Source organism: Meles meles, chromosome 21 (genome assembly GCF_922984935.1).
Source record: "Meles meles chromosome 21, mMelMel3.1 paternal haplotype, whole genome shotgun sequence".
NCBI lineage: Eukaryota > Metazoa > Chordata > Mammalia > Carnivora > Mustelidae > Meles > Meles meles.
Genome location: NC_060086.1, coordinates 1,298,083 through 1,311,558, shown reverse-complemented (window position 1 = coordinate 1,311,558; position 13,476 = coordinate 1,298,083). Strand labels below are relative to the sequence as shown.

The 13,476-nt window shown below is 44.6% G+C and overlaps 1 protein-coding gene across 1 annotated transcript in view; it reads right to left on the bottom strand.

Annotated features, from left to right (window-relative positions):
• Positions 1-12,618, bottom strand: part of VKORC1L1 (vitamin K epoxide reductase complex subunit 1 like 1) — a 66,241-nt gene extending 53,623 nt beyond the window's left edge. Inside the window, exon 1 of the mRNA XM_045994362.1 lies at positions 12,308-12,618. Coding sequence (XP_045850318.1) covers positions 12,308-12,501 — 194 coding nt within the window. The 5' untranslated portion in view covers positions 12,502-12,618. The remainder of the gene's footprint in view (positions 1-12,307) is intronic.
• Positions 12,619-13,476: the final 858 nt, after the last annotated feature.

Sequence of the window (13,476 nt, the reverse complement as noted above, 5' to 3'; positions counted from 1 at the left end):
AGAAGTGACGGGAAGGTATCTTAAATTTGTTTTGTTTTAAAGATTTATTTATTTATTTGCGAGAGAGAGACAGAAAGAGTGTGCACTCATGCAAGCCGGGCAAGGGGCAGAGAGAATCCCCAGCAGACTCCCTGCTGAGCACGAAGCCGGACTCTGGGACTCCATCCCAAGACCATGCGATCGTGACCTGAGCCAAAACCAAGAGTCAGACGTTTAACTAAGCCACCCAGGCACCCCTGGAAGATATCCTCAATTTTAAGGCACATCTCAATTTTAGAAATGACAAAATGCACAAGTGTATCTAGCAATATGCAATACAACAATTTAGCGGGCATACGGACACCTTTCCAATGTGAGTTACCCTATCCAAGAACAAGTTATGCTTCAGCATTCATTCTTTTATGTCCTTTGTTAAAGTTTCACGTTTTTCAGAGATACCCTTTGTTTTCTTGTTAAAATTTTTTTAATGTATTTCTATGTGCACTTTTTTTTCCCTTAAAAATTCTGTTAGGAAGATGTGCAAAACCTCTCCCTAAAGTTATTCAATGCCAATTCCAATCAAAAGCCTAACGAGTATTCCTGCGGAACCTTACACACTAAATACAAGGGGTCAAAAGTAACCAAGACTTATTATCTACAGGTTATCAGGGTTTATAAAACTATGCAGTAATTCTCACACTTGAGACTAAAGAGCTCTAGCTTATGTGATTTTGTCTATTTATCGCATTTGAAATTAAAATAAAATTGTGAAATATTTGTCCACTTAAAAATAACATTGTATGTTAGCTAGAGTTTAAATAAAAATTTGAGAAAGTAATAAAATAACAAGAAACCAGTAATATATTAACAGAAATAAATTCTTTATGAAAAATAACTGTTCTTCAAAACATAAAAATTTAGTGAAAAGAAAGGCAGTGTTTTTGTTTTTAAAGATTTTATTTATTTATTTGACAGAGACGCAGCGAGAAAGGGAACACAAGCCGGGGGAGTGGGAGGAGAAGGAGGGTTCCCGCAGAGCAGAGAGCCTGATGTGGGACTCGATCCCAAGACCCTGGGATCATGACCTGAGCCAAAGGCAGACTCTTAATGACTGAACGACCCAGGCGCCCCAAGAAAGGCAGTGTTTTACGTTTCTGTAAATCTCCTTAATATCTGGCGTAACAGGAGACAGCTGGATTCTCATACCCGCATCTGTATTCAGTCTATTTCAGTACCACATGTCATGCGTCATCTAGAAAACTACTGTACCATTGTGAGAGTAAGAGTAAATAAGGCAAATAACATCTTATTATTACTATGAAAATATTTTTGACCTCAAAGACCCTCTGAAAAGGTCTGGATCCACCTGGTCCCTGGAGAACTGCTGAAGTATGGCTGTAAAGATAGCAGTGCCCTAGCACAAGGACAAAAAATAAAAGAATGGTATAGAAGAGCCCAGAAAAATCCTTTTGTACACAATCAGCTGACTGATGAAAAAGTAACTCTACAGAGCAAGGGAAAATGATATTAAATTGGTGCCACAATAATAATTGGAAGTCACACAGGAAAAAATTAAATTGACCCCAACTCTGAGCACTAAAAAAATTCCACTTAGACTGTTCATCTAGATGTGAAAGGCAAAACAGTAAATATTTTCATGCAGAATAGCTCTTCAACACCCAAATACAAAAAGCTCTGATTATAAAGGTTAAACTATGTTAAAATTAATAATTTCTTTTTTTAATTAATAATTTGTTAATCAAAACACACCTTTAAAAAAATGAAAAGGCAAGGCACGCCAGAGTGGAAGGGGATATATGCGATACAGATTATCTGAAAATATACACGTATATACGTATCTTATACATATATACATACATACACACATACATATATACACATACACAAATATATCTTAAAATATCTTAAAGTGAGTAAGATGAAGATGAACACCAGGCAGAAAAATGGGTAAAAGATTTCAGTGAGATAAAATGAGCTTCTCAAAGAGACGATAATCTAAATGGCCGATAAACACGTAAAAGGCTGCTTAACCCCATTAGTAATCAGGAAAATGCAAATTAAAACCAAACAGGAATACTAACTAGAACCACCACTTTGGGAAACTGTTCTATGGTTTCTAATAAAATCAAATACCAACCCTATGACCCCAAATCCACTCTCCAAGATACACCCCGGAGAAATGACTGTATGTGTGTGAGTGTGTGTAAAATCATATAATGGCAATAAGCAATAAAAAAAGAATTAATTGATAAAACCAACAACTTGGATGAACCGCAAAAAACATTATTATGCTGGGCAAAGGAAGCCAGACACAAGGGAGTGCACACAGTCATCAGTCCGTTCACATCAAGTTCGAAAACAGGCAAAGCAAATTTACGGTGCTAGAAGTCAACACTGGAGCGTCAGAGTAACAGCTTCTGACGGAAAACGAGCACAGGTGAGCTTTCTGGGGGGATGGGAAAGGAATGATCATCTGAGGAGCGGCACATGCAAATGTGGAAAAGTTTTCAAGCTGCACATTTAAAATTTTATGCATTTTATTATATATGAAACACACCTCAACTACCCACAAAAATCCACTGCACATACTCCAACGGTTAGTAACTGACAACTCCAAGGCTTGGCAAACAGGTGGAATGACAGGAAATCTCACACGTTGTTGGCAGGAGTCGAAGTTATTGCAATCACTTTGGAAAACAGTCTGGCATTACCAATTTTGGCATTACCAATTACTAATTTTGAAAAGACACAGGGACACCTGGGTGACTCAGTCAGTTAAGTGTCTGCCTTGGGCTCAGGTCATAATCCCAGGGTCCTGGGATCAAGCCCCACATCCGACTCCCGGCTAGTGGGGAGCCTGCATCTCCCTCTCCCTCCTGCTCATGCTCTCTCTCTCACTCTGCCTCTCTCAAATAAATAAAATCTTTAAAATATATGTATATATATAAATTGAAATACACAAAAATGTTCATAGCAGCATTATTCGTAATTGCTACAAAGTGAAAACAATTTAAATGTCCATTCAAAAAAAGAATGAGTTAACTGTGACATACTTGTGTAACAGAATACTCAGTAATATGACAAACTACAGCTCCATAAAACACGGATGAATCTCACAAGATAATGTTGAATGAAAGCAGCAGGGAAAAGGAAGGACAGACGTTAGTTAATCTCGAGAAGGAGGAAGAGTGTATTTTACGAGGGAGTTAACGAAACGCTTTCCGCAGTGCTGGCAACAGTATTTAATGCCCTGAATGCTGGTCACAAGGGTTATGCTTTGTGATTATTACATCAAAAAAGATGCACAGCTCAATGACTCTTCCATATCTAGGTTACAAATCAGAACAAAAAAAGCTGAAAAAAGCAACTGGGCCTGGATTTGGTGGGGGGAGGGGCGGGTGGAGAAACAACCAAAGAGGACAACTCCCAGGTTTCTGACTTGCACAACCGCTTGGGTGGCGATGCCTTTCACTGGGATCAGAAAGAGCATTTTCAGGGGAAGAACATTAATTAAATCTTGGACATATTATATTTATAGTACTTTGGAGTTATCCAAGTAGAGGTGTCCAGCAGGGGATTAGATAGGCAGATCTGGAGGATCAAAGGAGAGAGAAGGTTTGAGGCTGGCGACATAAATTTCCTGGTTAGAGATATAAATGTTAGGTTCATCCGTGAGTGAAGCCATGGACATGGATGAGACTGTTTAGGGAAGGAAGACTGACAAGAGGGTGTAGGGCTGATGCCTGGTATGTGCACACTTAATGGGCAGGTACAGGAAGATGAAGGCAGCGACGAACGCTGAGAAGGAACCAAGCGGTAGGAGGAAAATCAACATGTCATGAACCATTAAGCAGGGGAAGAGAACGTCTCCTGAGTAACTTCACCCACTGTAGGCTGATGCACAGTCAGGAAAGGATATGGGTTATGTGCAACACTCAGCAAGCCAGTTTCACTCCATCTCTTTCTGGCTGACTTGAGACAAGCAAAAACCCAAAGGAAAAACCAATACTTCTGAGAATGGCTGAAAAGTTTTTGTATTATCTTGAGAAATGAGGAATTAAGGCCCCCCTCACTGTTCTTTCTCCCTCTCAGAAAGGAAGAAGACAGATTTCAAAGCACTGATTGAGTCTATTTGATAGAATCACCATTAAAAGGTCAGTACAAGTACAGGTTCACTCTCCTGCCTCTTCCATGTGACTGAAGTGGTATGAGAAGCCCTCAAGAGGGTCTTCTCGCCTCTAAGTGAGGGCCAGGGACAAACCTACTACCTAGGGAGAGAAGGCCTAAGGCATGTGGCCAAGGCCAGATCAGCAGTCAGCCAAAGCAAATGTGCTCTCTGGTTACATGGCCCGAAGCACTGACGGGAAGGAGTTAGATAGAGCAGGCTTTGCTCACATCATACGGGGAAAAATCTAGCCACATTTGAGAAATGAGGAGATGAAAGGGGTCCAAGTCAGAGCCTGTTTTAGTTTGAAACAATTTAAGCTTAACTGGACCGGTGGCGGGAGCACTCCCATGTGAACCCAGCTGGATTCATTCCAGTCTTCTGCCTTGGGAGTTTGGTGCCCAAGTCCTAGTTATGAATAAAATGCAAAGTATCTTAGTTTTTCATTTGCAAGTCCAAATATTTAATACAAATTTCTTCCTCGGGGCCCTATAGTGGCTGTAGACTGGAGAGAATTCTGTTACTGGCATACCTGTCCAGGATCCTGTCACAAGATTTCTCAACTTCCAGGACCACATTAATCACATACAAAACAAAACTACAGTGGGCATCTAGGTTAAATTCATAACATATCAGCCACTCCGGGATCAATAGATATGTTTGCTCCTTGATGGAAAGATTTGAGTAAAGACTGACTCTTTCCCAAGTTCATCTATAATTTCAGTACAATTCTAATCAAGATCTCAATGGGATTGTTTTTTTAACAATTGTTTCAAAATAAATTCTAAAATTCACCCGAAACAGTAAATGCATGAGAACAGCCAAGAAATGTTTTAAAATGAGCGTATCTGCCCTATCAGATATCAAACGTACTATTTAAAGCCACAGGGAAGGGAGGAACTGTAGTAATGAAAGGAAACACAGACAACACCACTGGAACAGAATGGAGAATCCAGAAAGAGGCCCTTGGTATATAAGGAAATTTTTGTTGCATTTCAAACAAGGTCAAGTCAATACATGGGGTTAGGCAAAACCTATCAACTAAGAAGAAGGTTTGATCGCTACCTCACACCACACATGAAAGTAAATTCCACTCAAACTAAAGGAGCTAAATATGAAAAAAATTCAAACAAAATACATGAAAGTTAAAAAAAAATCTTGGGATGCTAGAGATTTTGTTAAATAAGATTAAAGAAAGAAAAAAAAAAAAACCCAAACCCAAAAGCTACCAAGAAGTCAAAGATGGGACCACATAAAAAAAGTTTAAACTTCTACTGAATAAAGATACCATTAATAAGATTAAAAGACAAATGCGAAACAAGGAGAACCACCCAGGCACCCCTCTTTTTTACTTTCTAATCTTAAAATAACTATAAATCACAGGAATTTGCACAGGATGGCCCCTAGCACACTTCGCCAAACCTCCTCAAAGGTAACATCCTACGGAGGCACCTGGGTGGCTCAGTGGGTTAGGTCTCTGCCTTAGGCTCAGGTCATGGTCTCTGGGTCCTGGGATCGAGCCCCGCATCGGGCTCGCTGCTCAGCGGGGAGAATGCTTCCACCACCCCCCCCCTGCCACCCCCTCTGCCTACTTGTGATCTCTCTCTCTGTCAAATAAATAAAATCTTAAAAAGAAAAAAAAAAAGGTAAAATGTCCTACATAAATAGTACACCACCACAACCAGGAAACTAACCTTGGTACAATCTAGAGTTTACTGAGATTTCACCAGTTTTACATGGTGTTTCCATGAAATTTTATCACATTTTTAGCTTCCTGTAACCACAACTGAAATACAGAACTGTTCCTTCCCCACAAGGCTCCTTTCCCCCTTTCTGAACTCCCTGGCAACTACTGATATGTTCTCCATCACTATAATTTTGTTATTTCAAAAATGCTATATAAATGCAATCATACAGGATGTCAACTTTTAAGACTGGCACTTTTTTTCCCCTGGCATAACTCCTTTGAGACAACCTGGCAGTATAAATCAGTGGTCTCTACTGTGTTAAAATTTACCATGGTATGCATTTGAGTATATATAAATGTTTATAAATGTTTTAAAGTTTAACATGTTAAAACGTGAGTCAAATGCTTATGAAATCCCTACTGTACTGCCACACAACTAGGAGTTGGGGGAACAAATTCTGAAAACTGATAATGTAATACCAGTATAGTACAACTGAGTACAAATACTACATAGAAGAGAAACCCAAAGCTCAGTGCTTGTAAGTCTTCTCCATAGTTACAAGAACATGTGGTTTACAAGAATGCCTGCTTTTGCATTTTTCTGGACAAGCTCTAGATTCCAGTCCTTTTCCAGCCTAGGTGGGTCTGAGTTACATTCACATACGATCACTTGCTATTCCCCCCAAACGGCCACCAACTTCTGCCTTTCCTCATGCTGTTCCCTGGAGTCTTCCGAATCATCAAGGAAATGAATCCCTCGTAAATTCCTCCTTCCAGGTGGTGATTTAGCTGGCACCACACCCCGGGCCCAATTCTCCAGATTCTTTGCACAGTAGATCCATGACTCAACACCTCTCTCGGAAAGAGCTTCCCCTCCCTAGTACAAATTCAAACTAACTTTTTCTCCTCCCCACCCCAGGTGCCTAGATATCCTTTATCTTCCTTCCCTTGGCAATTCTGTTAAGTTTTCCTGATAGCTCACCACACTGCATACCTGTTCACTAACTAGGTGTGACAAATCCCTTATCTTCACAAGTTTAGGCTTAGAAGGCAAACACTCCGGAAACTTATTTCTTGAATACCAAGCCTTCATAGTAGTGTCCTTGCCGCCCACCCCCCCCCCCCAAACTGCTCTAAACAAGAAAAAGCTATAATGCAAACTCTATTTTTGGCATACAGATGTTTTAAAAAATGGCACCAATGTTTGCATAGTTTTAAAAAACTTGGCCAATATGGGCATCACTCCATCAATAGTAGATCTAAATGGAATTCAAAGTAGTAAAGAGCCTGGGTTAGAACCTCTGTCTCTGTATTATCTAAATCAAGTTTCACTTACATTCCATGTGCCTCAGTTTTCTCATTTGTAAAATGGTGATAAAAGCACCTCATAGGGCTGTTAAGAGAATTAAATAAGCAAGCATCTACAACACTGCTTTGCACACGGTAAGCATTATCTTTAGTACTAGCAGTTCTCTCGAACACCACAGCAGTCCAGTTACAACTGTGATATCTTCTTTCCTCTTATACTCTAAGTTCATACTGCTCCTGAAATTTCCATACCAAGAAACAACAGAACACAAGAACCAATATTTTATTTTATGTATTAGTCAAAACTAACTACTAGAACTAATTACTAGAACAAATTTTCTTTTACAGGTATTAACATAGCATCAAATACGAATATAAGCACTTAAAAAAATACGTGATGGAAAGAATGCTAGCAAAAAGTAGGGTATAGATCAGAATACATAATATGATAATTTTATGTTTAAAAATGGGAAGAGTAATACGGTCATATTTATGCTTGTACATAAAATGGCCCTGCAAAGTTTCACAGCGGCTTATGGAGAGGGAGAAGTGCGCGTCTGGGTGAAGGGTATGAAAAAGATTATTCACCATGTATGCTTTAGTATCTCCAAATGTGAAACACCAAGTGCGTCGTCTCTAGAATTCAACTGAAAGAAATGTACAGGGGTGGTCCTCAAACAAGTACTCCAGAAGCCAGGTTTCTAGTCTGCTACTAATTGTGTTACCTTGGTCAAGCTGTTTGATCTCCGAGTCTAGGTGGACAAAGAAAGGAGTAGCAAGGATTTCTAGGTTCTATTCTAAAAATATAAGATTCCAGGGTCCCTGGATGGCTCAGTCCATACAGTATGTGACTCTTGATCTCAGGGTCATGAGTTCAAGCCCCATGTTGAGCAGCAGAGCTTACTTAAAAAAAAAAAAAAAAAAAAAAAACTCAACGAAAGTAGTAAGTAGACGGCACTATTACTTTTTTAAGGCGTGAGAGAGGTATTAGTTCAACATTTTGCAAAAGAACTCAATTTTTTGAGGAATTGATGGTTTTCAAATACTATTTTACAGTTTTTAAAACTGTAGAACTGTCAAGCCTATTCATCTTTTTTTTTTTTAAAGATTTCATTTATTTATTTGACACAAAGAGACATAGCGAGAGAGGGAATACAAACAGGGGGAGTGGGAGAGGGAGAAGCAGGCTTCCCGCCGAGCAGGGAGCCCAATGGTTTGCTCAGTCCCAGGACCCTGGGATCATGACCTGAGCAGAAGGCAGATGCTTAACAACTGAGTCACTCCAGGTGCCCCCCAAGCCTACATTCATCTTTAAAGATCACCTGTACTATTCTTAACATAAGAACCCTTGTAGAAGGGGGTCTAATGTAACTTGTAGAAAATACCTATAAAGAATATTCTAAAAAAAAAAAATTCTGCATATTATATTGTTTCTCTTGCCACACTTCTGAGATTGTTTTAAATGCACTTTAAGTCTTTATACTACAGCTTGGAGGAGCAATAAAGTACACTACAACAATTTACATCTAAAATACATAAATGACTATACCTAAAAAAAAAAAAAAGAGGGGCACCTGGGTGGCTCAGTGGTTTAAGCCACTGCCTTCGGCTCAGGTCATGATCTCAGGGTCCTGGGATCGAGTCCCGCATCGGGCTCTCTGCTCGGCAGGGAGCCTGCTTCCCTCTCACTCTCTGCTTGCCTCTCTGCCTACTTGTGATCTGTCAAATAAATAAACAGAATCTAAAAAAAAAAAAAAAAAAAAGATACTACTTAAGGATGTTTATTATCAGATACCACAAAAAAAGGCAACACCTCCGATCAATGATAAGAGCTCTGAGTATATAACTTATTCCAGGTATCATCCAGGTGTTCATTCCTTACATCATCATTAATCCCACCACTCACCTGGCAAAGTAGGTTTTAAGAGCCCAGTTTAACACAAGAAACAACCAAAGATCCACAAAGATAAGTGACTACCTTGAGGCCACAGTCTAACAAGCAGCAGATTAGGAGCCCACCTAGAATCCGTGGTTCTGAGCGCTGCACCAAACAGGGGTTAATGTTGGCTGGGAGGCTGGGGCAGGTTTGCAACAGACTATTTACCGATTTATATAAAAGGGAGGAAAAATAACGAGAAGAAAGCAAACCTTTTAATAAAGCTAAATGATTCAATTTAAAGTCTTTTACTCTGAAATTCTGGCTTCTCAAATCATTTGAGTTAAAATATCTTTTTTATAAATGAAATGAAAGCAGCTAGTGATGTGGGTTACTGTTGCTGTTTTTATTGGCTATACCTGGCAAAAATAAATAAACAAATAAAAATAAATTTGGCAGCTCCATTGCACCCTCCCAATATGGGGCGGGGGTAATCATTTCTTTTGAAATCCAATGTCTTGGGGGGCACATGGCTGGTTCACTCAGTGGAGCATGCAACTCCTGATGTCAGGGTTGTGAGTTCAAGAGCCACATTGGGTGCAGAGATTAAATAAATTATTTTTAAAAAAAGAAATCCAAAGTCTGGGAACTACTCCCTTAGACAATGATGCCTCCCAAAATACTAGCGGACTTCACACACACGTGACCATCAAAATTCTCTCATTCATCTCTATTCTATTTGAATCAAGACACTTAAGGATTGAGAAATGAGAATAAAGTGAGTTTTAGCAACCCCAAGTCACATGAGTTAACAACAGGTTCTGGTAGAGGACTTTCCTCAGGATTCTTTTTATTGGGTAACTTTTCTCATCCTTCATCTGCAATTCAGTCTATACTCAGTCTAACCTGGGCTCAGACTTTCTTTTCCTAAGGTAGTCACATTTTTTAATACTTCTGCTAAGTAGCAATCAATACTTAAGTCAAATAAAAAGAATTATTTGAGGTCTCCACTAACCTGATCTTATTTAAAGCCACTCTGATGAAATAAAAACTTGTAACGATGTTTATCCTACCAACTTAGAGAAAAAAATTGGTCTATAAATCAGACTCAAGCCATTTTAATTTCCAAATTTCTGTACCTCCATTAAATATATTCGTATATATACACCCACATGAACATGTATATGGTCTATACATACATGGAGCTTTGCAAGTAGTTTATAAACAGGCTGATCAAACTGAGTAAGTTTCTTGAAAATAATGTAATTGTGTTTATAGCAAATAAGCTATTTACTCCTTCTGTTAGCCATGTCTTATTTCTTACCTCTCCTCCTTTAGCAAGCATCGATTTTAAAATATTTTATGTACGCAGCCACACAATTAAACATTAGTTCCTGTCACAACATACTAAATTCACATTTAAAACGATATTTATATTATTTTATGGTACTTAACTAAAAATTTTTAAAAGAGCACAAAAACCTGGATCTTAGAGGATATGTAACTGAAAATATTTATAGCCTGTACTTATTGCATGGTTCAAAAACACTCCTTTTAAAGGCAAATCGATTTTAAAACCGTAACCGTACAGTTTGGGTAACATAAAGCACTCTTTCCATGCCCACAATGTAAAAGGTCCAGTTAAATCTATTAAGGACCACAGAGTTTGCAACTCTAACACTGGTAATAATTCTGCCTAAGTTCCTTACTAATCTAGTCAAGGTTATTTTTATTTCCTTTTTTAAAAGATTACTTGAACTAAATTGCTGGAGAGTCTTTTCACCTTACACTTCCCTCCGTGTATTTACGCAACTAACTTCGGGTACAGGTGCTTCCAAGTACAACCGGGCGTGCCATAAGCATGAAGGTGTCCGCACAGAGGTGGCTCCGCGCGTCTCGGAGGGATGCTCAGTCTATGAGGTCTACCGACGTGGCTCAGAACACTCAGCCAAGAACGTGAGCCTGTCACACCGGGATGTGCAGCTGCTCAGTAACACCCGCACTGAAACACACTGTGTTCAATGTAGCAATAATGACGCCTATGCTCCCGCTGAAGCAACAGGGCAAAGGGGACAGAGCTGTCTAGAGGAAAGACGGCGGCGTGGAGCCTGCGAGCGGTCACCCAACCACCCCAGGGCCTGCCCGCTCCCGCAGTCACCAACATGCGGGTCAAGACAAACTGGTAAGCGACACGTTCCGGTCTACGCAGCGATCTGCAGGTCAGCCGGGGGGGGGGGGGGGCGGCCCGAACGCAGCTCCCGCTAAGAAACGCGGAACAGCAGGCGAGGACGTGTCCCAAGGGAGCCGTCACCTACCCGCTCCGAAGTCGCGTCTTCCACTTCGGCTACTTTCAACGAACCCCCGCAGCATTTTTAAAAGAGCCGCTTTAAGATGCGGATTCCTCTTTTCCCAAAGTAACTCGCCCAGGACAGCCCGTGCAGCAAATACCAGCAGACGAACCCCCGCGATCGGGAGCCCCGGCCCGAACCACCCCGCTCGGGGAGGCGCGCGCTCTCGGTCTCCTCGGGGCGCCCCCGGCCTCCGACGACCTGCGCGAGTCGGCCCCACGCCCCGCACCGTCCCTGCACCCGTCTCGGGCACACGGGGCTTCCACCGGACCCGGCGTCCGGCCGGCGCCGAGGACGGGGTCCCGGAGCCCGGGTGTCCACAGCGGGTGACACGCGCTCCGGCCCGCGAAGGCCGCCGTCCCAGGGGCCACCACGCTCGTCGGCGCCGGAGCACAAAGGGGCCCGACCGCGGAGCACCTGTCCGGGCCGGGGACACGGGGACTGCAAGCCCGGAGTCCGCGCGGGCCGCACCGCCCCGGCGCCCGCGGAGCACCGTGCCCTCGCGGCTCCCGGCGCAGGGTCCCGCACCCCGACCCGCCCCCCGGCGCGAACCAGGAAATCGGTCGCGCCCGCCGCCACCCGCCCTCGGCGAGCCCCCTCGCCCCCGCCCGGCCCGGCCGCAGCCCGCCCGCCCGCTCCCGGTCCGCGCCGGCCTCCCCGCGGCACTCTGCCACCTCATCCCTCCTCGCCGGTCTCCCGGCCCCGCCGCCCCCGCCCCGGCGGCCTGCGCTCGGGCCGCCCCTCGGGCCGGGGCCGCCGGCCGCCTCCCCACGCCCGGCCGCGCTCGCGGCGCCGTCGGTCCCTCCGCGGCCCGGTCCCCGCCGGCCCCCCAGGCCCGAGCTCCCGCCGCGCGCTCCCCGCCCCCAGCCTCCGCCCTCACCCAGCGCGGCCGCTCCCGGCCCCGCTCCCCCGCGCCGGGCTACCTGGAGGCAAGGGCGGCGGAGCACTTCACCCAGGGCCCCAGGTCGCAGAGGGCCCGGTGCTCGGGGTCCCGCTCCTTCTCCCGCTCCACGTGGTAGGCGTAGATGGAGAGCAGGATCCCGGCGGCGCACACTGCATACCGGGCCGCCCGCTCCCACCGCGGCACCGACACTCTCAGCAGGACGGGCGCCGCCATCTTCCCCCCCGCCGCCGCCGCCGCCGCCTTCGCCGCCGCCACCGCCCTCCGCCTCCACCTCAGCCGCCGCCGCCCGTCGGGGCCCGACCCAGCCGCCGCCGCCGCCGCCTCCGCCGCCGCCGCCACCGCCGCCGCCGCCACCGCCGCCGCCGCCGCCGCGCCCCATTGGTTCCACCGCCTGCTCCGGGCCCCGCCCCCACAGGCGCGCAGCCCAACCGCCCCGAAAGGAGAGCGCCCGGCGGGGCGGGGAAGGCGCGCGCGGGCGCGGCGGGAGGGGGCGGAGCGCGCAACCGTCGGGAGGCGGGGCCGGGAGGCGGGGCCGGAAGGCGGAGACAGAGGCGGCGCGGCGCGCGCAGCGGGCGGCACCCAGAGGAGGGGCGGGGCCCTAGGGGGAGGGGCGGGGCTCTGGGAGTAAGGGGCGGGGAAGGGAACGGAGGGGCGGGGCGGGGCCTGAGGGCCTTAGGGGCCTGGGTGCGATGAATAACAAATTTCAAAGATACCACCCAGGGTGACTAAGTGAGCCCTTGGCCCCTCCCCCTGGGGTTGGTGATCCATTGGCACCGTATTTTCCTTTTTGGTCATTTTCATTTGATATTTTTGACCCAATCCAAATTAACCCTGGCAACGCCAGGGCTCCAGAGCCTCGCTTCCATTACCGGATACTCCCCTCCACAGCCTCCCACACCTCCGCGTTCAACAGGTGGAAACTTACATATTCTTAAACATCATTTTTGAAAAGACAAAAACATTATTTATAATGCCTTGCTTCTCTGTAAGGTGAACTTGAGCTTAACATAATTAATGTGATACAGAAAATGTAAAAATGAACTGAAAAAACACAAAGAAAAAGACAAGTCAATGAAAGGAAACACCGGGCGTAAGAACACAGATAAGCAGGTCATAGGGTCTTGCATAATTATTAAAATTCAACCATAAATTTGGCTCTGAGTTTCCTGATGGTCACGATTAAAAAAA